At 39.1% G+C, this 27,601-nt stretch overlaps 1 protein-coding gene across 1 annotated transcript in view; it reads left to right on the top strand.

Moving 5' to 3' along the window:
• The window catches only part of mybpc2a (myosin binding protein Ca), a 131,219-nt gene that overhangs the window by 91,096 nt on the left and 12,522 nt on the right, over positions 1-27,601 (top strand). Inside the window, exons 19-29 of the mRNA XM_039773892.1 lie at positions 1,552-1,656; positions 1,741-1,929; positions 8,983-9,117; positions 11,971-12,138; positions 12,388-12,476; positions 15,870-16,065; positions 19,984-20,123; positions 20,777-20,936; positions 21,113-21,249; positions 24,233-24,419; positions 25,202-25,246. Coding sequence (XP_039629826.1) covers positions 1,552-1,656; positions 1,741-1,929; positions 8,983-9,117; positions 11,971-12,138; positions 12,388-12,476; positions 15,870-16,065; positions 19,984-20,123; positions 20,777-20,936; positions 21,113-21,249; positions 24,233-24,419; positions 25,202-25,212 — 1,517 coding nt within the window. The 3' untranslated portion in view covers positions 25,213-25,246. The remainder of the gene's footprint in view (positions 1-1,551; positions 1,657-1,740; positions 1,930-8,982; positions 9,118-11,970; positions 12,139-12,387; positions 12,477-15,869; positions 16,066-19,983; positions 20,124-20,776; positions 20,937-21,112; positions 21,250-24,232; positions 24,420-25,201; positions 25,247-27,601) is intronic.

The raw sequence follows: 27,601 nt of genomic DNA on the forward strand, positions 1-27,601 counted from the left end.
CTTTCTTACAAAATCATTCAAATTTGCTTGACTCTAACACAAAATATGTTACTAAATGCAAGCTATTACAGCTGGTGCCTGTAATTTAGTTATGTAATTTGTTTCTCTAAAACATATTTAGTTTTTGTTCATATCTCTATTACCTATTTCAACCCCCAAAAAATGAAACCCATTACATTTAATATTGTAATTCATCATCTTTTGAAAATACTCCTAATTAACTTTCATATATACACCTTTTTCTTACTTATTTTAAAGTAAGAGCTGGTGTCCACTGTATTGTATTTTATCTCTTAAATTTATCAAAATATATAAAAAAATATTTTGTACTTTCATTCTTCCTCATAGCTCATACCCTGCTGTAGACTAGTCTAGTAGACTTTTCCTGCATTTGCTGTAATGCTCTTATCTTTTTTGAAGAAGAAGATCAAAGATCAAAACACTACATGATGTGTTAAATGAGACTTTATGTTGTCCTAAAATTATTCTTCCATACCTTTGAATTCTGTAGAGGTCCATCTGTAATAATTTTGCTTAATCAAAGGTATCTATTATTTCACTTAGTTGAATCCTTTCTACAAACTGTTGTTTTTTTCCATTTTCCCTAAGGTCATTTATATAAAATAACAAAGATCGACAGACCCAACATTAATCCGTAGACCCATAACCTAATTCATTATGATTTGTTGCTTTCTGTGTGCAAGCCAATTTTGCACCTGTCCAGGCGCTAATTCTTGAATTCCCACTTCTTTTAGACTGATCACTGTCCACCCACATGGTACATTATTCAAAGTTATTTCAAAATCCAGATGCATGATACCATGTGTACCACTATGCCTTGTAATTTGTTGCTTTCATTGGTTCCTTCTTTATATAATTGCTACTTCTAATCTTTCTGCAGTACACATTAAGGCCAACATGTAGTTATTAGGGTCTTGGTCCAAAAACATTGGCTGTATAATAAGACATTACTTCCTAGTTTACCAGTTTACACTCTTTAGGAACCTCTCCAATATGCAATCAATTCTGAAAAGTACATGTTAAAAGGTTGCATATGCAGTAGTTACTATAGAATTTCACTTGATAAATTTCAAATTGTCATCCTGGCAATTAAATAGTTTTCAACCTCTCCCCCTATAATCTCTAAATCATTTGACATTTCATTAAGTTACCCTGTAATTGCACATAGGTTTGCTGTTTACTCACAGGTTAAAACCTCAGAAATCTGAATATGAAGAGGGATAATAGTAAGCTTTATGCCTTTCATTGTAGAACATTGTCATGAAGTGCAAATTCTAAGGAACAGCTCAGCTAATTTCTGCATGTAATGACATGTCCACTTTTGATCTAACAGTAAGCACACCACAGCACCCTTAACCAGAATCACCTTCTCACACCTCTGGAGGAACATGTTTTTAATTATATTGCTTTATTCTCCAGACTTTACTGCTCAACATATTCTGATTCAAAGAGAAGGTACGAGTATCTTAACATGCTGTCAGTTCTTCACTCGCTCATTCCTTTGACTTCTGTTCTTTCCCTCAATTGTAGATGTTCCTGATCCACCAGAGTCTGTAAAGATTACAGCTGTAGGAGAGGACTGGGCCACAGTTATTTGGGAGCATCCAAAATATGATGGTGGTCAGCCAGTCACAGGTACGCATTTGCACCACTCCATTTTTTTGACTTTAGCTATTGTAGCTTTTCCTTGGTTCATACTTTGAATGCTTTATTACCCAGGATACCTGATGGAGCGCAGAAAGAAGGGAAGCTTGCGATGGATGAAATTAAATTTTGAAATGCACAAGGAAACCACTTTTGAGGCTACCCGTATGATAGAAGGGGTACTGTATGAAATGAGGGTGTTTGCTGTCAATGCTATTGGTGTTTCGCAGCCCAGTCAAGTCTCCAAACCATTTATGCCAATTGGTGAGTCTGAGAGAATTTCTGCTTTTTTTGCACTACATCTAAGCATAAACCTTGACATACTTTAGTCTGTGTATCATATCTTCTTCTTTCGGTTGCTCCCGTTAGGGTTCGCCACAGTGGATCATCTTCTTCCATATCTTTCTGTTCTCTGCATCTTGTTCTGTTACACCCATCACCTGCATGTCCTCTCTCACCACATCCATAAACTTTCTCTTAGACCCTCTTTTTCTCTTGCCTGACAGCTCTATCAATAGCATCCTTCTCCCAATATACTCAGCATCTCTCCTCTGCACATGTCCAAACCAACGCAATCTCACCTCTCCGACTTTGTCTCCCAACCGTCCAACTTGAGCCGACCCTCTAATGTACTTATTTCTAATCCTATCCATCCTTTTCACACCCAGTGCAAATCTTGCATCTTTAACTCTGCTACCTCCAGCTCTGTCTCCTGCTTTCTGGTCAATGCCACTGTCTCCAACCCATATAACATAGCTGGTCTCACTACCATTCTATAGACTTTCCCTTTCACTCTTGCTGATATCCGTCTGTCACAAATTACTCCTGACATTCTTCTCAATCCATTCCACCCTGCCCTCTGTTTTTCACCTCTCTTTCACAATCCCCATTACTCTGTACTGTTGATCCCAAGTATTTAAACTCATCCACCTTCGCCAAATCTACTCCCTGCATCCTCACCATTTCACTGACCTCCCTCTCATTTACACACATGTATTCTGTCTTGTTCCTACTGACCTTCATTTCCCTCCTCTCTCCATATCTCCACCTCTCCTGGGTCTCCTCAACCTGCTCCCTACTATCGCTATAGATCATAATGTCATCAGCAAACATCATAGTCCACAGGGACTCCTGTCTAATCTCGTCTGTCAACCTGCCCATCACCATTGCAAATAAGAAAGGTCTCAGAGCTGATCCTTGATATAATCCCACCTCCACATTGAATGCATCCGGCGCTCCTACTGCAGACCTCACCACTGTCACACTTCCCTCGTACATATCCTGTACAACTCTTATGTACTTCTCTGCCACTCCCAACTTCCTCATACAATACCACAGCTCCTCTCGAGGCACCCTGTCATATGCTTTCTCCAGGTCCACAAAGACGCAATGTAACTCCTTCTGGCCTTCTCTAAACTTCTCTATCAACATCCTCAGAGCAAACATTGCATCTGTGGTGCTCTTTCTTGGCATGAAACCATACTGCTGCTCCCTAATCATCACCTCAATTCTTAACCTAGTTTCCACTACTCCTTCCCATAACTTAATGCTGTGGCTCATCAATTTTATTCCCCTGTAGTTACAGCAGTCCTGCACATCCCCCTTATTCTGAAATATCGGCACCAGTACACTTCTTCTAAACTCTTCAGGCATCCTCTCACTTTCCAAGGTTCCATTAAACAATCTGGTGTAAAGAAATACAAACAAAGCATAAAAGTTTAGGGTTTTTAGGCCCCGTATACTGTATGGCTGGCGGGCAATTTAAAGGGAAGGACAGGAAGTGATGTAAATAATGAGAAAGTCGTGGTGATGGATGGGTAATTGACGTAATCAGGAAGGGACCAGAGGTAAGAAAGAAACCCAGAATGGGGTGGGTATGGTCATGGCGGCAGTGCTTCGTTCTTTCTGGAGAGACAGAATAAGAGAGGTTAGTACCCCGCTATTGTCCCCTGGCACAACTTGTTGCAGTGCCCGTCGGGTCCTTAAGCCGCTCTCCATACTCTCGTGTGTGACATGACCCCCTCTTCAGCCCAGACCCACTGGGTTGGACGGCCTGAACCAAGAGGTCGTGAACCCGAGAGAGAGCATCAGCATTGGCCTGAAGGTTGCCTCAGCGATAAGCGACAGTGAACTTATATGGCTGCAAGTCCAAAAACCACTTGGTGACCCGCGGATTCGGGTCCCAGTGGAGGGCCATCCACTGGAGGGTGGCATGGTCCGTCACCAGGGTGAATTCCCGACCCAGCAGGTAGTACCACAGATGATTTACCACCCACTTGATAGCCAAGGCTTCCCATTCCACTGCTGCATGCCTGGTCTCCCTGTCCAACAGTTTCCGGCTTAGGTACAGCACAGGGTGTTCGACACCATCGATGCTTTGGCTCAGTATGGCACCTAGACCTGTGTCCAAAGCATTGGTCTGGAGGAGAAAAGGAAGAGAAAAGTCAGGAGTTCTCAATACAGGTGTCGCGTTAGGGCCGTTTTTAGGTCACCGAATGCCCATTCCGTAACATTGTTCCACACCACATGTAAAGGGGCCCGTTTCTTTGTCAAATCCATCAAAGGGGCCAGTCTCTCTGAGAAATGAGGTACCAACCGGCAGTAGTAACTCGCCAATACCAAGAAGGTTTGCACCTGTTTTCTGACTATCGGACGGGGCCATTAGAGGATGTCCTTTATTTTGGAACTCTGTAGTTTCACCAGTCCTCCTCCCACCAAGTAGCCTAAATACTTGGCCTCGTTCAACCCAAAATAACATTTTCGAGTGTTGATCCGAAGCCTAGCCTTCGGTAGCGTCAGGAGGACGGTGCAAACCTGCAACACATGTTCCTCCCAGGTGCTGGAAAAAATGACAACGTCATCCAGGTAGGCAGAACAATAGGACTGGTGGGGCACTCTATCTACCAGACGCTGGTCACTGGCACCCAATGCAGCCCAAATGGGAGGACCTTGTATTGCATGTGTCCACTATGGGTGCTAAATGCCATTTTTTCTCTTGTGGATGCCGTTAGGAGAATTTGCCAGTATCCCTTTGTCATGTCAAGAGTTGTCAAACAACGGGCCATCCCCAGCTGTTCGAGGATCTCATCCACGTGGGGCATGGGGTAGGCATCATATTTGGATACTTGGTTGCCGTCGGAAGTCGTTGCAGAGTCTCCTCAACCCGTCCGGTTTAGAAATGAGGACGATGGGACTGGACCAAGGACTGTGGCTTTCTTCAATAATGTCCATGTCCAGCATGCGCTGGACCACTAGTTCCACCTCAGTACGTTTCACCTCCGGGAGATGGTAGGGGCGTTCCCTGACTACCACCCCCGGGTCCGTCACTATGTTGTGCTGAATCAGCGAGGTGCATCCTGGTGCTTCACTGACCACTTCCAGGATAGACAGGATCGCTCGTTCGAGCTCCTGTCACTGGGGAAAAGTCAAATTGCGATCTAGGTTAAGGTCAGTTGTTTTGGAGAAAAGGGTGAGGTTAGGGTCAGAAACTGGAAAATCATCCCTATCTTTCCACAGCTTCAGGAGGTCGGCGTGGTATACCCTCTCGCTTGGCCTACGGTTTGGTTAGTGTACCAAATAGTCCACATGCCCTTTTCTCTCCTTCACCTCGTAAGGGCCAAGCCAATGGGCCAAGAATTTGGAGTGGGAAGTAGGCACAAGCACCATTACTCTCTCCCCTGGTTGAAACTCCCACAGGGAGGTGTTTCTGTTGTAGTTCCACATCTGTGCTAATTGAGCCTTCGACATGTGATCCTTTAACAAAGGTCTAATTTTCTCCAATCTATCGCGTAACTACGCAATATACTCTAATATGTTAGTGGAGGGTAGTGCCTCTCCTTCCCAACCTTCTTTTAGGACGTCCAGAATGTCCCAAGGCTGGCGTCCATATAATAATTCAAAATGGGAAAACCCCGTAGAGGCTTGTGGCACCTCCCGATAGGCGAAAACTACTAAGGGTAATAGCTGGTCCCAGTTCCTACCATCTGCACTGACTACCTTGCGGAGCATCTGTTTAAGGTTTGGTTAAACCTTTCTACCAGCCCGTCCATCTGAGGGTGATACACGGACATTTTAAGATGCTTAATGCGAAGTAACTCGGCAACCTCCCTGCACGTATCCGAAGTAAAGGGCATGCCCTGGTCCGTAAGAACTTCTTTGGGTATGCCCACTCGGGAGAAAAGCCCTACCAGTTCTCGTGCGATATTTTTTGTATTGCCAGTTTGCAGGGGAACCGCTTCTGGGTACCGGATTGCGTAATCGACCAGAACTAATTTATACTTATGGCCTCACATCGAAGGTTCCAGGGGTCCTACTAGATCAACACCAATCCTCTCAAATCGAATGTCTATAAGGGGAATCGGAACATGAGGAACACGATCCCTAATGGGTATCTTACATAGCTGGCAAGTTGGGCAAGACTGACAGAAACGTCGGACCACCTCATTGATTCTGGGCCAATAGAACCGGAGTTTTACTCGATCCAGTGTTTTTTCGGCCCCGAGATGGGTGCCTAAGAGGTGGGTGTGCGCTGGTTCACAAACCTCCTGTCGGTTGGTCTGTGGTACTAACAACAGTTTCCGACCTGGGGCCTCATGTATAAACAGTGTGTACGCACAGAAATAATGCGTATGAATGTTTCCGTGTTCAAATCATGATGTATAAAACCTAAACTTGGCGTAAAGCTACGCACATTCCCACAGTACCTCATACCCTGTCGTACGCAAGTTCTCTGCTCGGTTTTGCAGACTGGCGGCATCCAGCATCAAAGCAATGCTACTGTTCCTGTGTGGTTTATCTTTCTTTTTCAGATGCACATCCCTGACGCTGCTTTATAAATACACTGAAATTAACCGCGTATTGTTTATTAGTTTAAGGCATTTGATTGTAATTAACCTGTAACAATATAACGGTGAACAGAATGGTCAAACTGTTTTAAATACAATAGCTGCTTTAGCGTTGTTACTCTCACTGCACCTTCTTTCAGCTGCTCCCGTTAGGTGTTGCCACAGCGAATCATATTTTTCCATATTACTCTTACTGCACCACTCGGAGCAGCTGATCGGAAAGAGAATTATCGGTATACAGCATCAATCACACGCTGCCTCAGCCATGCTTCCTATTTGAACTGCTGCTCACACAGCAAATGCTTCAAAACCTTTCCTGTATGGACCTCGCGGTTCAGAAAGAGTTTCATCCCATGAGCTCTAAACGCACCCAATCAGTCCATCAACTGCTCCTTGTAGAACTGTTTGTACTTATAAGTACAATTACCTCACTGTAAATTTGCGATACAGTTATAATATTGCACAACCTGAGCCACTTTGTAAAGCGCGTATGAGTGACATGAGTAAAGTACATATGATGACATTATCATTTTTAAGATGAAATGCAGCAAAATATGTTTATTATATTATACAGATAAAACTTTAACTTCATTTAAATAATCTATATTGGTAATAATTAACAGACACGGTGTCGCTACGCTAGCCAGGATCTGGCACTCCGTTCACGGATTATTCCTGCCTCGCACTGTATGTTTCACTGAGACTGGCATGAAGGATAGAATAATTCAACATGTACTACGAAGATATTTCAATGTTCCTTAAAAGTTTTGAAAAATCGGCGTTCTAAGCTTACAGATGGCTTAACGTCTGAGACAGAGCTGATTGTGTGGCGATTGGGTATTTGGAGAAAGAAAAGTAAGGACAGGAATTGGAGGTTAGTACATTTGAAAGAGACAGTACTTCTGTACTAAAGCATTTCATTGAAGGTCGCGCATTGCGCAGCAAGCATCTAAGACATGAACAATCACTGCGCCACCGTGCTCCCATGTTTAATAACATGATTTAACTCCTATCATCATGAAAATGATATCACGTATACATCTCAGTATTTTAATTATTCAGAGAGCTGTAATATCATGAATGTAATGGATTCTGTGTCCTGTTGGAGGAAGAGAAAGCCGGCTTAAGAAACACATAGTGATTCACACACATAGAGCTCATAGAAGATCAAATACAAAATAAAGCATTTAACTTGCTACTTTAGTTATGATGGGATTTCAGAAACTAATAAATGAAACAATTTTAAGATGAAGTTTATGATGTTCTACTTTAATGACAAAATAAACTACGTGATTAAAGTGAAAATTTCAAGATTACAGTTGACATTTCGTGCATTTTTCCCACCGTGTGCCTATTTTTTTTTCTCTGTACTCTAATATGCTTTCATACGACACTCAGCCGGTGGGCTGTGACTCGCCTTTTCATGGCGACTTTAATATGTGACAACTTCTTTTTTATTTCGGGCACTGTACGACTTTGTGAACTTGAGCTTTCGAGTTTCTCTGACACGCTATGTCACTCGATCAACTTCCTCTTTTTGTTTATACCGCTGTTTAGACCAACAAATAGTACATTTTTCTTTGCCTCCACTTGGTATTCACTGAAATTCTATTTTCCCCCGTGCTTTTCCCATTGTCTTTTCACAGAGCGCTGAGCTTAAGGGCTATTTATATTGATTTGCATATTCAAAGAGGCGTAATTCTGGGAGGAGTTGGGGTGAGGCAGCAGGAGCGTGCACGAGCGTTACTTTTCACACTGACCGGGATTTATGTAGCGGAAGAACGTGGAAGTGGGCAAACGAACGGATTTATGCATCTGGATTTTTCTGTGCGTTAGCACATTTCGGCTTTTGTACTTACGTCATGTTTTAGTGCGAATTCTACACACAGTGTTATGCATGAGGCTCCTGGTCTCTCCGTGTACACAAGTTACATCTGTTCTTTGCGTCACCCATTGTCGCGGTAGAATATAACGTTGAGCAATGATAATGATACTCCCGGAATCAAACAGTGCCACCACAGAGTGTCCATTTAGCAAGACCACTCACATATTAGGGGCCACCAAGGGATTAGACACGCCAGAGTACCTCTCTCCTTTGGCCCAAGTGCAGTCCGTCAGCTCTGGGATGTTCAGAGGACAGGTGGGAAGGAGGTGTTGGCTAACAGTACTTTTGGCGGTCGTTGTTAACAAAACAACCGATCCAATATGGAAATTAGTATTATCGTCCGCATATTGATTTGGCAAAATATTACATCGGATACCCTCCTTAACATAACTCTCCCCATTTATCCGGGCTTGGGACCAGCACGAAGAAACACACTGGTTTGTGCATCTCCTGTGGCTGGGTTTAGTCTGTTTATCATATAAACTCCTATAATTTTCCTCTTTAAGAGACATGTGTGCTTCAAATTCAGTAATCCCTTTAGAAAGGCGTCTTTCTTTCTTTGCTTATTTATTTATTTTTTTGTTTTAGCACCCACAAGTGAACCTACCCATTTGACTGTGGAAGATGTCACTGACTCTTCCACCACCCTGAAGTGGCGTCCACCTGATCGAATTGGAGCTGGAGGAATTGATGGTTATCTTATTGAATACTGTAAAGAGGGAGGTGAGTAAGATTAGCATGCCAATACTATACATTCAGTGCTGTTTTCATTTTCTTAGAATGTTTTAGTATACAAATTCTTGAACACTATAATGGATTCTAAAACATGTATGATTATTTAAACATTCAAATTATGGTTTTACAAAATAGAAGTATTTATTTCTAAAAACAAAGATAGAAAACAAAGGTATGCTGGATTCTGATACACTGAGGGTTAAAATCTATGTTTAAGCCTGCCTCTGGTGTTCAAGCTACTGATACTGCAGGGATTTCAATAACATGTATTGGAAATTTGTTTTGTAGTCAGGAACAACTATCAGACATGTTAAGGAGGAAAACATACAAGTAGAAATAACTTCTCTCAAGATTAATTGGAAACTGAAAATCACCCAGTAATTGTACTTGCAACGAATGTTTCTTTGTTTTAAGATAGGCAAATTCACAAACTCAATACTTTTTAAAAGGGGAGTTTCTGAAATTTGAAAAATTTGTGTGCACTCTGTTCAACGTATAAGAATTAAAAATGAAACTTTCCTAATAAATTTACTTAAGGAAGAAGCAACGAAATGGGTGTCTGAAAGTACTCAATGTTAGTGTGTCAGAGAGAGAATGGGCTGCGTTGTTTATAATAACACTTGATTTTGTTTTAATTCTCCCCTTTGATACTACCTTCAGGGGGTCCAAAGTGCATCCCATAACTGAGCCTGCCCTTTTAATTAGTTTGTTGAAGTGATGCTGCTGGCCCAGCATACCCTGCTAGTGCCACCTTCTTCCAATGACTAGTCTCCCCACACCATCACCACTCATTAACAACTCCTGCCATATCAATTGGATTGGCCCATGATTTGTGCATCTCTGAGTATCTGTATGGGCTGTCCTTCACTGAAGATCAAGTAAGGAGAAAACTGAGGAAGCCACACACGGGAAATGTTGCAGGACCAGATGGAGTCAGTTCTTGAGTTCTTAAGGCCTGTGGTAACCAACTTTATGGTGTCCTCTGTCACCTGTTCAGCCTGTCCATAAGTCTCCAGAAAGTACTTCTGCTGTGGAAATCATCCTGCATTGTTTATGTTTCAAAGAATGCAGATGCTTCTTCATCTAATGACTACAGACTAGTGACACATATCTCTCACATTTTACTTTGAGAGACTGGTCCTGAACCATATGATTCCTCTTGTGGTAGACAACCTGGAGCCACTGCAGTTTGCCTATTGGACAAAGATAAGAAGGGAGGATGTAAATGATGTCACTTCCCACATTAAAAGAATACAGTCTCCTAAGGAAGAAGAGCCAACTCTGCCTTTTCTTATATAGTCCCACTTTGTTATGATGACTGATCCAACCTGTCATTGATGTGGACCACCAAGTACTTGTAGGAGTGCACCACTTGTACATCCACTTCCTAAACAGGGACCAGACATAGAGGTTGTTTGATGCAGCAGAAGTCAGTAACCAGGGGCCTCATGCATAACGCCGTGTGTAGAATTCACACTATAACATGGTGTACGGGCAAAAGCGGAAATGTGCTTCTGCACAAAAATATCCAGATGCATAAATCTGTGAGAATGCCAACTTCCATGTTCTTCTGCTACATTAATCCCAGTCAGTGTGAAAAGTAATGCATGTGCCTGCTGCCCCACCCCAACTCCTCCCAGAATTATGCCTCTTTGAATATGCAAATCAACATAAATAGCCCTTAAACTCAGCATTCTGTGAAAAGGCAATGGCAAAAGCACGGGGGGATATAGAAGAATTTCAGCGAATACTAAGTGGAGGCAAGGGAAAAGTACTATTTGTTGTTTAAACAGTGGTATAAACAACAGTGTGTCTATTTTTTTTTTCTCTGTACCCTAATAAGCTTTCATGTGACACTCAGACAGTGGGCTATGACTCGCCTTTTAACGGCGACTTTGATATCTGACAACTTCTTTTTTATTTCAGGCACTGTGTAACTTTGTCAACTTGAGCTTTCGAGTTTCTCCAACACTCTATGTCACTCGATCAACTTCCTATTGTTGTTTATACCACTTTTTAAATCAACAGATAGTATGTTTTTCCTTGCCTCCACTTGGTATTCGCTGAAATTCTTTTATTTCCCCCTGTGCTTTTGCCATTGCCTTTTCACAGAACGCTGAGCTTAAGGGCTATTTACTGTATATTGATTTGCATATTCAAAGAGGCGTAATTCTGGGAAGAGTTTGGAGAGTGGCAACAGGCGCTTGCATGTGTGTTACTTTTCACGATGACCAGGATTTATGGAGCGGAAGAATGCGGAAGTTGGCGCACGCACAGACTTATGCATCTGGATTTTTTTTTGCGTACACACATTTCCGCTTTTGTCCTTACGCCATGTTTTAGTGTGAATTCTACATTATGAATTCTACGTACTGAGTTATGCATGAGGCCCCTGGTGCTATATTTATAATCAGGTGTACAGAGTGAAGAGAAAAGAAGACAGGACTGTTACTTGTGGTGCTTCAAAATCAACACAAGGTTCTACCATGAAATGTAATATTGTATCTCTCACAATTTAGAAACAGATGGCACAGTTATTGTTTGTTTTAAACTAAAAAGAAGAACCAGAATGACTCTGATATCTCAGGATAGGATGGTCTATTTTCTTCAAAATGTAAGATATGGTGTTGGGATGTGACAGTTCCCCATTACATTATTGAAACTAAAGTTATGATAATCATTGATGGAAAAACATTTGAATTTGTTAAGTAATTAAAATAAGAAGCCAGATGAAGACATACCTCTGATTTGTAAAATGTCAAAAAAGAAATTTCCCATGTTAAAGTGTTTCTTTGGGAAGTTTAAACTTGTTTAAGAAGCATAGCTTTTTGTTGCTTTCAGATACTGAGTGGACAGCTGCAAATAAAGAATTGGTGGAAAGAACAGGCTTTACAGTGAAGGGGTTGCCGACAGGAGAACAAATAAATTTCCGTGTTCGAGCTGTCAATATTGCTGGAATGAGTGTGCCAGCTCTATTGGGACAGCCTGTTACTATCCGAGAGATTGTCCGTAAGTATTTCTTATTCCATATTTTATTAGTGAAAGCTGATTTAAAAAATGAATAAATGAATGAATGTGCCAACCAGACATTTATTCTCACATAATCCAGATGTCCATACATCTGTCACCTAAATGTTTCCTTTTAAAGTAGACTGCCTTAATCAGATCTTAATAAATGTGAAATTCATTTTGGTAATCATTGTGGATAATGAGCATTTACTTACCATACATTCATGTTCATTTATTGCTTTTTTTCAGAATACCCCAAAATCCGTTTACCACGTCAGCTCAGAACAACATACGTGAGGAAAGTAGGAGAAAAAATTAATCTTGTTATTCCATTCCAGGTGAGAAATGTAGTGCTGCATAGTATTTTCTTATTCCCTTTTTAATAATTTAGTTTAAACTTCAAAGCCTAGGTAACAGACAACAATTACTGTTTTTTAACATTCATTTTAATGTGATCTCTTAAAGCGTTCTACCTAAAATACCTGAAGCAGTATGAAATGTAAAAATATTTCCAGAGTGGATGACTATAGAATTAAGACAGAAACAACAGACGAAAAAAGATGATGTAAAATCATATAAATAAATCACTCCAATGATAACCACAGAAATTATGATGAATGATTAGAAAAGAAATAAGAAATGCAAAAAGGCAATTAAAAATATTGGCAATGAAAAATATTACATAAAATTCAAATGAGGAGGTGAAGTTCAAGAACAAAAGCCATGCGGATACAGAAACATTACACGTAATCCATGAGGCAGTAGAGCTAACCACTGAGCCACGTGCAGCAAAAACATTAAGGCATAAATTAAATATACAGAAAATGCTTGTGATTCACATTTACAGTATGGTAGGTTTTCATTTTTGAAGATGTCAGAAACCAAATCCTTCTAATAGCTACAGGAAATATTACTTATATAATAAAAAGGTATATAGATTAAAGAGAGGAACCAAGGAGTCGAAATTGTATAAATCAAACATATTACCATAAACACCATTTAACATCTGTAAATGAGTGCTCCAATGTCATGATTTTTATGTTTTTTGGCCTTGCTGATGAATTCCCATGCATTGTTTTACAATTTAAAATATTGAAATAATCAAGAAACAATGTACATTATTATATGTATGACTTTTTCACACTATTTTTAGGGATTTGCCACTGTTTTGTGTCTGACACCATGGCAGCAGCCATGTTGTTTACAAGTTGCTGTGTCTGTTATACTGATTACAAGACATTTTGAGTCGTCATACCCTGCTTATTAAAGATAATGGCATGCTATTGCTGATGTCCAAGTTTCTGGATTTAAAAATGTGTGTGCTGTTAATCATTTTGTCAAGATTAAGGTGCACACTTTGCTAATTATTTTACCTTCATCTCTGGTTAACGTATTGGTGTTTGGCATTTTAGTTTCAATTTCTTTTCCTTTTTTGACCTTGACATTTCAGTTAACTCTCAGATCTCATATGTTTTGTTTGTACTTCATAGCTGTAGAAGCAGTATAACAATGGAGTGATTAACTCGGGTCTCAAGATGAATTAAGAGAATATTGAACTAGAACAGCGAGTTGCTATTATTGTGAAGTTTGGTAAATGATCATGAACAAGAAATTGTTTAATAATATAAATTTAGGTTCTTGCTAAAGAATTCAACCTTAGCTCTCCAAAATCACATACAGAAGATTAAAATATCAGTATTATGATATTTGTCAGACCTGATAGAGAGCCTGTTTTTTCTAGAAATATAAAAGAACAAAGTACAGAAAAACAAAAACATTCCTAATAAGGTTTTGCTTTTTTTTCAGCAGTGGTTCAGGACATTTTAGCAAGTCAGACATCTCACAGTGAGAATCTGAACAGGGTTCTGTGTCATTGAAAAAGTATTGCCTCACATTACCAGTGAATATTAATAACTTGTTTGATTTTTTGGGCACTAGTGGACCGTAATTCTCCAGAGAATTTTATTCACCCAGGTATGATAGATCAGCTACAACCTCAAAAGCATGACCCTTGCAATTTCCCTTGAAACAAGCTGCCTTCATTCGGAGAAGAATAGTTTTAAAGAAACAAACTGCCAAAGAGAAAACCTGTGATATAGGTAATTGGGAGCTAAAATTAGTACTTCATGAGTGGTATCACTCATTCTAGGGGGCTGCATATGCTTTTTTTTTATTTTCATCGACCATAAGAATTTTATTTATCTAAAAGTGCAAAATATATAAGTTCAATATTGGCATGATCAAATGGATTGAAATTAATTGATGTCAATTGACTAAAACGCTGCCCAAAATTGATAAATAAGGGTATTATTAAAAAGGTAAAACTGAAAAGATCACTGTTCAAGAAAATTAAGAAACAGCTAAATAATTCTGAGAAAAAGGTCAAAAAAGAAACCCAAAATAAAAATGAGGGTAATATAAAAAGTCAGCAATTTTTTGAGTAAAAAGACGATAAAAGAGAATTTAAGATATTTTAGGGGCACAAAAGGAGTAATCATTGAAATAGCATTGAAATTTCAAATTATCTAATCAAATATTCCACTCAAGTATTTGTAAACAAAGAAACAAAAGGAAAGTCCCATTCAAAAGTAAAAACAAGCTTCAAGTTAATAGATTATAAAATACTGTGGAATAATCAGATGAAATTCTTGCCTTTGTTACAATGAAGACCTAAAAAACCCTGGACCAGATTAGATTTTACCAATTGTTTTGAACAAAATGAAAGACATGTTGTACTCTGATAAAAAATTAAATGTGTTTAGTCTCAAGCAGAGGAGACTGCATGGGTACCTAATACAGATTTTCAAACTTTTTTTTGTATTTTCAAAATATTTTTGTAAGAGATATTAGTAAACAAACAGCAGTATTGTAACTTTAAAGTGCATTGTTTAGATGGATACAAAACTGGCTTAAACATAAGCCTATTTTACACAAATTTAAAGTCTTATAAGTATGAAGTAAAACTATTAGATATACTATTAGATATTATTAGATATAATTACACAATAAAGTAGTCTGAAACTTGACAGTGCCTCTTGTGGGAAGTACATGGACGTTGCAGTGTATTTGTTATTGTGACAGAAAGTGCACCAAAATAATTAGGAAGACTAAGGATGTTTTGTTAGACAGCTAGAGCTGCTAGACTTTATATAACTACTTGGGTTGAGCTATGAGGAAATAATGAACTTTATTTTGTCGAGTAAAGATGCCATTACTTTTGGATTCTGGAGTTATTCTGGAGTTTTTAGGTCTTCCACATCAGACCCCTCCTACCACAGACTTTTCTATTATGTCTGGGTTAGCAGCCCACTACTGACAGTGAGACATGGTGTTTCATAATATTATAAAATTAACCTTTACTCAACAACAAAAGTGTATTGAAAAAGCAATAGTATGCCATTAAAATTGAAAAATAACATTGACTTAAAAAAATACAAACCTTATGATTCAATAAAAGTTTTTCAGGAAGACCACATTGGCACAAATTCTTGATGGTTAACAGTACATGTTTCCTACTAATGTGAGAATTTGTTCACTTACAGAACTATACATGAATAAAATAAATTACTAGACAGTGAGCTAAATAATAGAAACCATCCTCAGAAACCATAAAGTTACTACTGGATTATATTTTATGAAGTTAGATGAATAGGGATGAATAAACTAGTTTAAGCTGAATGACTTCTTTTTAGCAAAATAAAATGCTCATGTTCTTATGTTTCAATGCACAGGGAAAACCAAGACCTAAAGTGACCTGGTTGAAGGATGGACAGCCACTGGATGTCAAAAAGGTGGGGATAAGGACAACTGAAGTGGACACAATTCTGTTTATTCGATCTGCAGAGAGAGATCATTCGGGAAAATATGAGCTTTCTGTGCAAATTGAGAACATGGTGGATAAAGCACTCCTTGACATCCGCATTGTTGGTAAGATATTATAGTGATATAGCTCAATGTTTAATGCTCAACATATCTTACTAATTCTGTATGCCACTCCAATCTACTTTTGTGTTTCATATGATAAAAATGGGAAAGTCTCTTGCTTGTACAACCGATGTTAACACTTGTGTATTTGACCTTAGTCAACTACAGCACATCATGAAAACTTAACTAGAGCAATGAATGAAATAGCCAAAAGGTAAACTTAGAAAATATTCAGGGACTTAGTTAACTGGTTTTGAAAGTTAGAGTATTTTAATTAGCTTTACTTACTACAAAGAGTCAGTTATCACATTTTTGTTTGTTAAATATTTTTGTTTTGAGTTATATTCAACAATAACAGTGATAGTAGAATATAATTACCTCTATTAGTAGAGTACATTAAATGCATGCATTGTAACAGCACTTACGAGGTGTGGCAGAAAAGTAATGAGACTGGCAACACTGCAAACGATCTGGCAACGCTGCGCTGCTGTCCTTGATAGAGCACGTGTATCAGTACCCTCCCATAGCTCAGTGCGAGTTTCAACTCCTTCCGTTAACTACGTGATTTTTGTGACTGCTATTAGCGAAGTCGTGTTTTTGGTTGTGCGTCACGCAAAATGGAGCAGCGGAATTTGGAGCAACGTTGTGCCATTAAACAGCAAGTGTGACGTTTGAAAAGTTAAAACAGGCCTATGGGGAACATTCTTTATCCCAAGCTCAAGTTTTTCGCTGGCACAAATCATTTTTGGAAGGCAGAAAACACGTTGAAGATGAACACCGTTCAGGGAGGACTTCAATTTCGAAAACCAATGAAAACATCGAACGTGTGAACACTCTTGTGAGATCAGACCGTCGTTTAACATTAAGAATGTTGAGTGAACAATTAAATTTGAACAGATTTACCGTTAATCAAATTTTGACTGAACATTTGCACATGCGAAAGGTCTGTGCCAAAATGGTGCCGAAAAACTGCCCTCTCCATAACAGAATTTTTGACCTCAAAAGGCATTCCTGTGGTTCCCCAGCCCCCTTATTCACCTGACCTCAGTCCGTGTGACTTTTTCCTTTTTCCTAAACTGAAAAATGCCCTCAAAGGACGTCATTTCAGGACTTTAGAAAACATCCAAAAGAGTGTAACGGACATGCTGAAGGCCATACCGGTTGAAGACTTCCAGCGCTGCTACCAACAGTGGGAACAACGTCTCCATCGGTGTGTAGCTGCCCAAGGGAACTACGTGGAAGGGGATAACATTGATGTTTGAAAAAAATAAAAACTGGTAAATAAAAAATCAGTCTCATTACTTTTCTGCCACACCTCGTGCATCATGCAGTTAAAAATGTAGTCCAATTGGGCTTATAGTGGCTCAGTAGTATTCATAGACAGCAGATCCCAATTTAAAGTATGGTAAAAATGGCATCAACTGATATCCTGTTGTTAGTTTTTGGTTGTGCAGGGTCAATGACTGACCGTAGTTCGAATTTGTTAAACATAACTTTTGAAAGACATATCCAAGGAGATATGAACTGTTTAAGCGTCAAACTAAAATTGTTGTCTACTTTGGACCATGATGAATCACAAGTCTAGAGTTACTCCAACAAACTATAGTGCCAGAGAAATACTCAATCATTATAATGTGCAGATAATCCATCTGTGAATTTACTTTTTTCAGTTACATACTGTAACTACTGAACACATTTTCTTACATAATCCTTTTTGTCTTACTTTTATTTCTAATTGAAATTTGTTTTATTTTTTAATATTAATGTTTTCATTTTTTCTTTTATGGTTTATGGTTAACTTATCTAAAACAGCATGAGAAGTGAGCTAGTGTACCAACAGCTTGTGTGTGCGTGAGCATATATCTCGTCCAGCATTTGATTAATTTGTACTGGGGATATATTTTGCCATCACAAGTGACTGTCAGACAAGTAAAATTCCAAAAAAGTTGTGATGACCCCTCTAAATGCAAATTGTAAAAAAAAATTGGTGAATGAAATTACCAATAATAGGTGAGTGCATAATATTTAATAATGGGCGCATTAAAACTGAAAATTGAAATTCAGTAAACGATGGAAATGTTATCTTGAAATTGTAAATAGTCTGTATCTTCTGGGTGCATAGAACCCCAGTTTCTGGACATATTTAGGCAGTCCCTGGAACATACCCATGAATTACCATGACACATTAAAGTATTCAGAGAAAATCAGACAGTCAATATCTGTAAATTACCAGCTCATGCTACCAAGTGTGCTCTACTTCACAGATGCTGTTTTCCAGTAGCCACCATAGTCTTACAGCAGTGAAATACTGTTAAAATGGAGGACACAGGCAGGCAGTGCCATGAGAACTGCTGCAGTTTCACATTCAGCATCACAACTCTTGCTCAGAATCCCACCACAAATTTACTCACATGTTGAGTTTGTTCTTGAGTAAATAAACTATTTTATTGTATTTTATCATTATTAATTTTATAATTAATTATTTTTTTGCAGCAAAAAGGTACATCATATTTTAGGCACCATGTAGCTCCAGCAGACTGGGTTTGAATCCCATGCTCTTATTACTTTCTTTGTCAAATTTGTACTTTTCTCCCCATGGCTACTAGGCTTTTCTTCTAGCTAGTCTGTTTTTTCCTGCTGTATCCTAAAGAGAAGCAGCGTTGGCTACCTGTGCATGTGTGATTGTAAGTTTGTGCATTTTTGTGTTCTGTCTGAGGTTAAGTAAGCTTTTTAAACAAATTCCCAGTTGAAAAATACTGAAATTATTGTGTTAGGAGGAGCAACTCTAGAGCCAAACACCAAATATCCACAAGATAATATAAAAATAAATTATAATTTTAAACCAAATACCACAGAATGAAGGAATGATTATAGAGTCAGCACAAAGTATCAAACACAAACAAAACAAAATCCTGCAGTCATAAAATGCTCTCTTGGATTTGCAATATACAATATCTTAGGTAGGGTGATTTACTTAGTTTCCACCTCTATGAATGTGAGTTGAGGTTGACCTATAAAATGCTAAAGCTGCTGTTCCATAGGAAATCTTAGAAACTCCTGCAACATTTACAACACCATTTATTTATATAGCACATTTTCATACAAAAAGCAGCTCAAAGTGCTTTACATAATGAAGAGAAGAAAAATAAAAGGCAAAATAAGAAATTAAAATGTAATACAATTAATAAAAATAAAAACAAAGAAAAGAAATGAAAATAAGACATTAGTTAACATAGAAAAAGAGTAAGGTCCAATGGCCAGGGTGGACAGAAAAAACAGAAAAAAAAAAAAAAACTCTACCTAACATAAATGAAATAGTCTTTGTAGTTAGGGTTCACATGGAGTCACTTGATGTTGTTGATGGTCATACAGACTTCTGGCTATTAATCCATCCATCATTGTTGGAACATCACGGTGCTTTGAGTGTGCCACCACCAAAAGGTTTACCGGAAAAGGAAACAGAAGAGAGAGTAGAGGTAGAGTAGAGACTGCAGGACCTGGACCCATGAGCCTAGTTTATCCTAAAGGCTAGAATCCCATATCACCTTCTGGATCTTTTATGATTTGCAGAGCTCCACAAGTTTTGGTTCTTCATAAGCTTACCTACTTTCATCTAGCAATGGCAGGAGTGAAGACTTCCTCCCAATCTACCTTGTCTTAATTCCCTTTTGGTACTCTTGGAACAGTCCCTGAAATCCCTGTCTCCCTGCATTAGTCTACAGAATACAGTAGATCTTTGGGTGTCTGTTTGTGCTTTTCTTTCTCTCTCTCTCTCTCTCTCTCACTCTTCACATGTATGCTGACTGAAATTTTTCTGTCCTGTTTATGTATCTACTAACAGCAACAAATGCCCCATACTCAGTGTACAGTACATGATAATCATACATTCTGAATAATGTGTGCTTGTCTTCATTATTTTAGAGAAGCCAGGCCCACCTATAGGTGTCAAGATCACAGATGTATGGGGCTTTAATGCAGCGATTGAGTGGAAACCCCCCAAAAATGATGGCAATTCTGAAATCACTGGCTACGCCATCCAAAAAGCAGACAAAAAAACCATGGTAAAACTTTTTTTCTTTTTCTTATGATGCTTTCCTAACTTAATTTCAGAATGTGAATAATGGATCATAATGAGTTAAAAATTATTGCATTTTAACCAGCACACATTAATTTACTAAAAATCGCATAGGCTGTTTACTTGCATAAAAAAGGATAACACTTTAAATTTTACCACAGTACCCAATATGAGTATTTTGGTTTTCTAGAATTACAAGAGAGCATTGCAATGTAAAACACTGTCCATTCACAGTTAACAGAGTCCCAGGTTCAAAAAGTCAAATAGTAAGGTCCTTGTATGTGTAGAGTCTGCATGGTCTCACTTCGGCAGCCATTTTTTTCTCATGGTTCTAGAGTCCTGAGTTTGAGTAGATGCCTGAGAACTGCCGTTGTGATGCTGCAATACTTTCCCCCTATATGTGAGAGGTTATTTAAAGACCCTACACTGGCCCAGTTTGCTTAAATATTGGCTTGAATGTGACTGTGCCTTGTGATGGATTGGCAGCTTATCTAGGGTTGGTAACTCCTTCATATAAATTATATATGATCATTCATAGAATAGTTACATTATTTTTGCTACTTGTCAAGTCTTTTTATTAATGCATTTCTATGTATGTAAATCTTTTCTAGCGTACCTTTATATTGCTTTCTATTTTAGGAGTGGTTCACTGTTTATGATCACAACAGACGCACAAATTGCACTGTTTCTGATCTTATTATGGGAAATGAGTATTATTTCCGGGTCTTCAGTGAGAATGTTTGTGGACTAAGTGAAGAAGCTACCTGCACCAAAAAAACAGCAGTCATTCAAAAAACAGGTGTGTAGTTTTTGATATATACGATATTTTTGTCTTTCTTCTTCCATCATTCTATCCATCATTACAATTCAAATTATGCCATATCTATGTGTTGTTTTCTCTCTAATGTATGCATACTGATCCTAATAAGACAGTTACTGGATGACTGAGTTTGTTTCTTGGTTCTCATTTATCAGGTCTGCAATATAAGCCCCAGGAATACAAAGAAAAAGATATTAAAATCTCCCCCAAATTTACCCAGCCTCTTGTGGATCGGTCTGTCATCGCTGGATACTCAGCAGCTCTGAGTTGCTCTGTGAAGGGATACCCTAAGGTATGAGAGGCTAGGATGAAGATATAGAAGATTTGAGAAGCTTTCTATAGACCTTTTGGACTAGGATTAAAGAGAATTCTCAGTACCCATGTGTGTCTAATTTCTATATAAATATGACATTTTCATCTGAGGTTAAAATGACTTCAGTTTTTCCTACTGTGCAATTCTGTTTATTTGTTTGTTGCTGTGAAATGTACTGACTCATAACTTCCAGTCATGCGTTTTTTTCTAACTGACATACATTTGTGATGATATGAGGGCACCTGAAAGTTACTTTTTTAGTATGGCTTGGCACAGGAGTAAACCCAAGACAATCTGAAGGGATTAAATCTCTTGACTAATCTGGGAGCATCTAGAAATTCCACAGGAGGAGGAGGTGAAAGAAATTTCTAAAAATATGGTGACTTGGACTATCACGCATATTCCATTGTAATCCTCATACTCTTAAGTGAAATCAAATTGAAGTTAAGGTTTCATTTATTTAACAGATTGCCCAAACATGTGCCACTTAAACATTGATTACCAATCTAGAAAACTAAAAGAAAAAAAAAATATAATATGATTTTCAGTCCTAGTAGGTTATTGACAAATAAGATATGAGAGTAGAGTTAAGAGTTCTTTTTGTGGTATACATGAAATTGGGAATTAGATAAAGCAGCCCACTTAATTGAAAGGGGCAAAACCTGTTAAGGAAAGCCAAGCAGTGCAGCAAGGTTTTGTTTTTTAGTTTCTTTGTCAATTTGTATTTCCTTGTTAAATTGTGTTTTCGCTTTTTCCCTCCCATATGTGCTTTGTTAGAAAAATCAGTATACCAATGTTTATGTTTAAATCCCACTGACATAAAGAGATCCCATGAAGGTACTAACTATCTCAAGAGTATTCCTATAAAAAGTATGTTTATACTGTACTGTACTGAACTGTGCGGCCGGGAGGGGGCTATTGCTCACTAAACACACGACACACAGACGCTGAACACACCACAAACAAGAGTATTTATTTTATTTTGTGGGAAACTGTTACTGGCAAGTGTTTCCTACACCACAAGCATAGTTTAGTTTCAATGCAGCACACAACAATACTTAATCTTTTTCTTCTTCTTCTTCTTCTCTCTCTGTCTGCTTCCTCTACTCCCCACACAAGCTTGGGCGTCCTCCTGACTGGCTCCCAGTGATGTGACAGTCGGCTTCTTTTATGTGAAGCCCGTGAGTGTCGCATAATCGGGGCCCAGGAGCACTTTCTGGTTAGGCTGAAGCCCAACAAAGTGGTGCCCACAGAATCCTACAGGGCTCAGCCAAAGAATTCCAGCTCCCATGATGCCCCATGGGAATCTGTGGCGCTGCTTCAACCCAAGGGGGCTGCGTATAGCGATCCCGGGGAGAGAATACATGCTATCTCCTCCAGTCCTTCCACTCTGATGGTGTTCCCGGGCCGTCCCTGACACTGTTTATTAAGTTGAAGAATTAAAAGATTTCTGTGAGCACATAAGCAAGCAAAATCAGGACTAGCACAGCAAATGCCACTGTTTGACTTTAATGTGTTTGTGAAGCACTTATTTACTCAGGCACTTACAAGAAGGGGAAACACAAATGCAAAGAAAAAAATATTAACACATATATTAATACAAATATGTAAAACAAAAGAACTACTTTCCTTTCTTTAAGCTTCAGATTTTAAGGGCACAAATGTGTTTGTCAGGACTGCTCGTAATATACTGTATATCCTTAAAGCTGGCAAAGGCAAGACAATGGCACAAGTAGGTACAGTCGCTCTTCTAGTGGGCTGGGTTTAGATACTATTCCTGATCATTGTCTGTTTAGAATTTGCGTACTTATTCCATGTCTGCATGAATTTTTGTCTAGTTAATCCCATTTTTCTCCTAAGAAATGTACTAACTAGATGAATTGACAGTTCCAAGCCCTATGTGAGTGTGTCTGGGAGTAGGCCTTTCAATGGGTTTTACAATGGAGTATCAAACTGTCAAGGAAAGTTTCAGCCTTGCACCTTGTGTTACTGAGATAGCATCTATAATGCCTCAGACACACACAGCCATGAACTAGGGTGAAATGAGAACAAAAATAATAAGTAAGGTGCAATGTGTATTTTATTAAAAGAAAATACTGTGTCCTTGGTGAAATGCACTTCAAATATTTAATAAATAGTCCATAAAAACAGTACCATGAATATAAAAACAATAAATAATTAAATCTATTAAATGGTTAAAACCAGGAATAAATTTATAGTCAGGACTGGTTCTTCCCTTTTGTCTCAGCCCCAGTGCTTTCTCTTTCTCTTATCTCTCCTGCTTAGCCATGCAGGGCTGAGATAATGGCAGATGCAGTCCACCATATGACTGGGACAACCCAGGTCCAGCTCCTTCATTCTGCCGCCTCCATCGAGTAGCCACTGGACACCTGGAGCATCCAATTTCCCTTGCTTCAACTGCTCAACAAAGGATGATCCTCCCCTGGAGCACCATTCCTCTTGCTTTGTCCCAGGGCTTTGCCAACTGCTTCACCTCCAGTCCTCTGGACCAACCTGACCACCCAATCCTATTCTCTCTTTCTCTCTCTTATTTCCTAGGTTTCTCTTACTCATCTTTTTCTTCTTCTCCCCTTTCAATCTACTTAGACCCTTGTTATAACCCAGTGAGTGTAGGTCTAGTGCTTACTGATCCATGGAACTGCTCCTGAAGTATGGCTGTACAAATCACTCACCTGTACGTCATTACTAATTAATCCATTCCCCCAATAGTGCCCCATGGCTGTACATTTTTCCTGAATATACCTAAAGTTGCAGGAAAGAGCCACACTATTTAAAACAAAGCCCTGCGTCTGTGCTGTTATACACTATTAACCCCTTACACACTGTGCTACAGCGTCAACCCCCACAATACTTAGACCATTTAAGAGGTTGAGTGTGTTGTGCTATTTGTAAAGCAGGCATATACATATTTATTTTTACTTTTGTATCTTCTTAACTTTAGCCCAAGATCATTTGGATGAAGAATAGTATGGAAATCAGAGAAGATCCTAAGTTCTTGATGCAAAACAATCAGGGTGTACTGACTCTTAACATACGTAAACCAAGTCCTTACGATGGAGGCAGATACACTTGCAAGGCAGTGAATGATCTGGGAGAAGATGAAGTTGAATGCAAGCTAGAAGTGCGAGGTATTAACTTCTACCTTTACACTCTATGTTGTTGTAACAAACACCAGTTTAAGATAGTGAGTCTCCTGCTATGGTTTTACTAATACCATGAAATCTTTACTTAATGGCTAATTGACTCATCAGAAAAAGGACTGTCAATGTCAGGAATAATCCAACAATTTCCTTCATTCTTGTTGTAGTCAAAATCAGCATTTCCTCATCTTTATTCAAAACAGCAGGACAACAATACAGCCTAAATTCCTAAGTCGTCATATCATTAGAATATGTTTGAGGCTTTCTGGGAGTCACTTTATATGGCTTTGTCTTCTTGACCTGCCAGCAAACTTTTACATTGCTTGTTGTGTGATATCATGAGAATCAGTTTTGCATTCTTGTTCCAAGATATATGAAACTATCTAGTGTATTCTGTAGTGACATGGTGCCATAACAGAGTACTATCACCTGACAGAAAAACCATTTCTGTTTGTGCTACCTGTGTGTGGACTTTGCAGACTCACCCTATGTTCTAGAGATGTTCCTCTCAGGACTGTGTTTTCTGTCCTTTAAATGTGAGGCAGAGCTGCTCTTGTGGTTAGGTTTGATATGCCAACGTATGCTCTTCTGCTGCAGACTGAATTCACCATTTCTCTACCGCTGAAATAATTTGAGAATGTAACACATAAGTGCTTACAGGTGTCATGCCTAACACGCTGCTATAGCTATATTACCTAAAGTAGATAGAATTTTCAATTATATATGTTTGTAACAATTGTTGTTAAACAATATTGCATTTTCTTCTGCAGTACCACAGTAATGTGTCCAGTTTACACTCCAGACAAGACTTAGAGGTAAGAAACTTAACAGCTCACATTGGGGGTAGTTTTGAGACAATTAAGCAAGAAATAATCTACTGCACTGAAGTCTGTATGTACTTTAAGGACCCTTATTTCTGCCTGCTTTAGAGCCTGAAATTTAAAAAAACAGCCCATTCACAAACTTTGAGCTTTGTATAAAAGTTGATGTAAGACAATCATTTTTTTTGTTTTAGCTTTTTTACATTTCAGCACTTCTAGCAGAATTGCTAAGAATAATAAAAATTAATTGGGCAAGAAAGAGAAGAGGAGAAATCAGCAAATAATTCAATTCTTATTAGTGAATATCCAATTAAGGCTCAGCATACTATACAATAACTATAAATGTAGTATTGTTTTTCTTTTCTTGTAACTTTCTCTTTATCTTGTGAAGCTACATTGTTGTATGAAAATGTGCTATATAAATCAATTTTGCTGTTTTTGTTATTCATGAAAGCGCAGCATAAACAAAAAATGGTTAAGGATATAAAAAGTAACATCATTCATTGCATATAAAAATATACATAATGTATACTATAAATTATAGGCAGAGTTGTTTTAATTCTATATTACACCAGTACCGTGTCATCAGTGTTCTGAAATAGGTCATTTCATAAGTAAAAAACAACAAAAAATTTTTTATAGAGAAGACATCTGACATTTGTGAAGGTGCATATACTCCAAAAAAAATCTATGTAGAGCACATGTGGATAAAACATAATCCTATGTTTAAGAAGTGCTAAAGATTGCAACATACTAAAAGGACAAACTGAAGGATTTATATAACACATTCTTAAACATCAAGGTCAAGTGAAGGTAAACTTTATTACTTGTAAATGTGAAATTGTATTGTAAGAATAATAAAACTGATTAAGGACAAAGCTGGTATTATAATACTTCAAAGAGATGAGATATTAATTATGGATGAATTGTTAGACCACTATTGAGCAGAACTCTTGAAAGATGCAAATGCCTTCACACTTTATACACTATATACTGTAAATACTACACTTCTACAATTTTCTATCTATCCATCTATCCTCTTCTGCTTATCTGAGAGCGGGTTGAGGGGGCATAAGCTTGAGCAGAGATGCCCAGACTTCCTTTTCCCTGGCCACTTCTACTAGATCTTCCGAGGGAATCCCGAGGCATTCCCAGGTCAGCCGAAAGACATAGTCCATCCAGAGTGTCCTGGGTCTTCAGGGCCTCCTCCCAGTTAGACGTGTCCAGAACACCTCACCAGGGAGGCGTCCAGGAGGCATCCTGATCAGATGCCCGAGCCACCTCATCTGACTACTCTTGATATGGAGGAGCAGTGGCTCTACTCTGAGCTCCTCCTGGATAACCGAGCTTCTCATCCTATCTTTAAGGGAAAGCCCAGACACCCTGCGGAGGAAATTCATTTCAGCCGCTTGTATTTGCGATCTTGTTCTTTCGGTCACTACCCACAGCTCATGACCATAGGTAAGGGTAGGAACGTAGATCAACCGGTAAATTGAGAGATTTGCCTTACGGCTCAGCTCCTTTTTTGCCACGACAGACCAAAGCAGAGTCCACATCACTATGGACACCGCACCAATCTGCCTGTTAATCTCCCGCTCCATTCATCCCTCACTCATGAACAAGACCCCGAGATACTTGAACTCCTCCACTTGGGGCAGGATTTCGCTCCCAACCCTGAGAGGGCACTCCACCCTTTTCTGGCTGAGGACCATGGTCTCGGATTTGGAGGTGCTGATTCCCATCCCATCTGCTTCACACTCGGCTGGGAACCGATCCAGAAAGAGCTGAAGATCATGGCCCGATGAAGCAAACAGGGCAACATCATCTGCAAAAAGCAGTGACCCAATCCTGAGCCCACCAAACCGGACCCCCTCAATGCCCTGGCTGCACCTACAAATTCTGTCCATAAAAGTTATGAACAGAATCGGTGACAAAGGGCAGCCATGTCGAAATCCAACTCTCACCGGAAGTGGGTTTGACTTACTGCAATGCAGACCAAGCTCTGACACCAGTTGTACAGGGACCGAACAGCCCTTATCAGGGGGTCCAGTGCCCCATACTCTCGGAGCACCCCCCACAGGATTCCCTGAGGGACACGGTTGAATGCCTTTTCCAAGTTCACAACACACATGTAGACTGGTTGGACAAACTCCCATGCACCCTTCAGGACCATGCCAAGGGTATAGAGCTGGTCCACTGTTCTGCGACTAGGATGAAAACCACACTGTTCCTCCTGAATCCAAGTTCAACTATTTGACGGACCCTTCTCTCCAGGACCCCCAAATCAACTTTTCCAGGGAAGCTGAAGAGTGTGATCCCTCTGTAGTTGGAAAACACCCTCCGGTTCCC

Source organism: Polypterus senegalus, chromosome 13 (genome assembly GCF_016835505.1).
Source record: "Polypterus senegalus isolate Bchr_013 chromosome 13, ASM1683550v1, whole genome shotgun sequence".
In the NCBI taxonomy this organism is placed as follows: Eukaryota; Metazoa; Chordata; class Cladistia; order Polypteriformes; family Polypteridae; genus Polypterus; species Polypterus senegalus.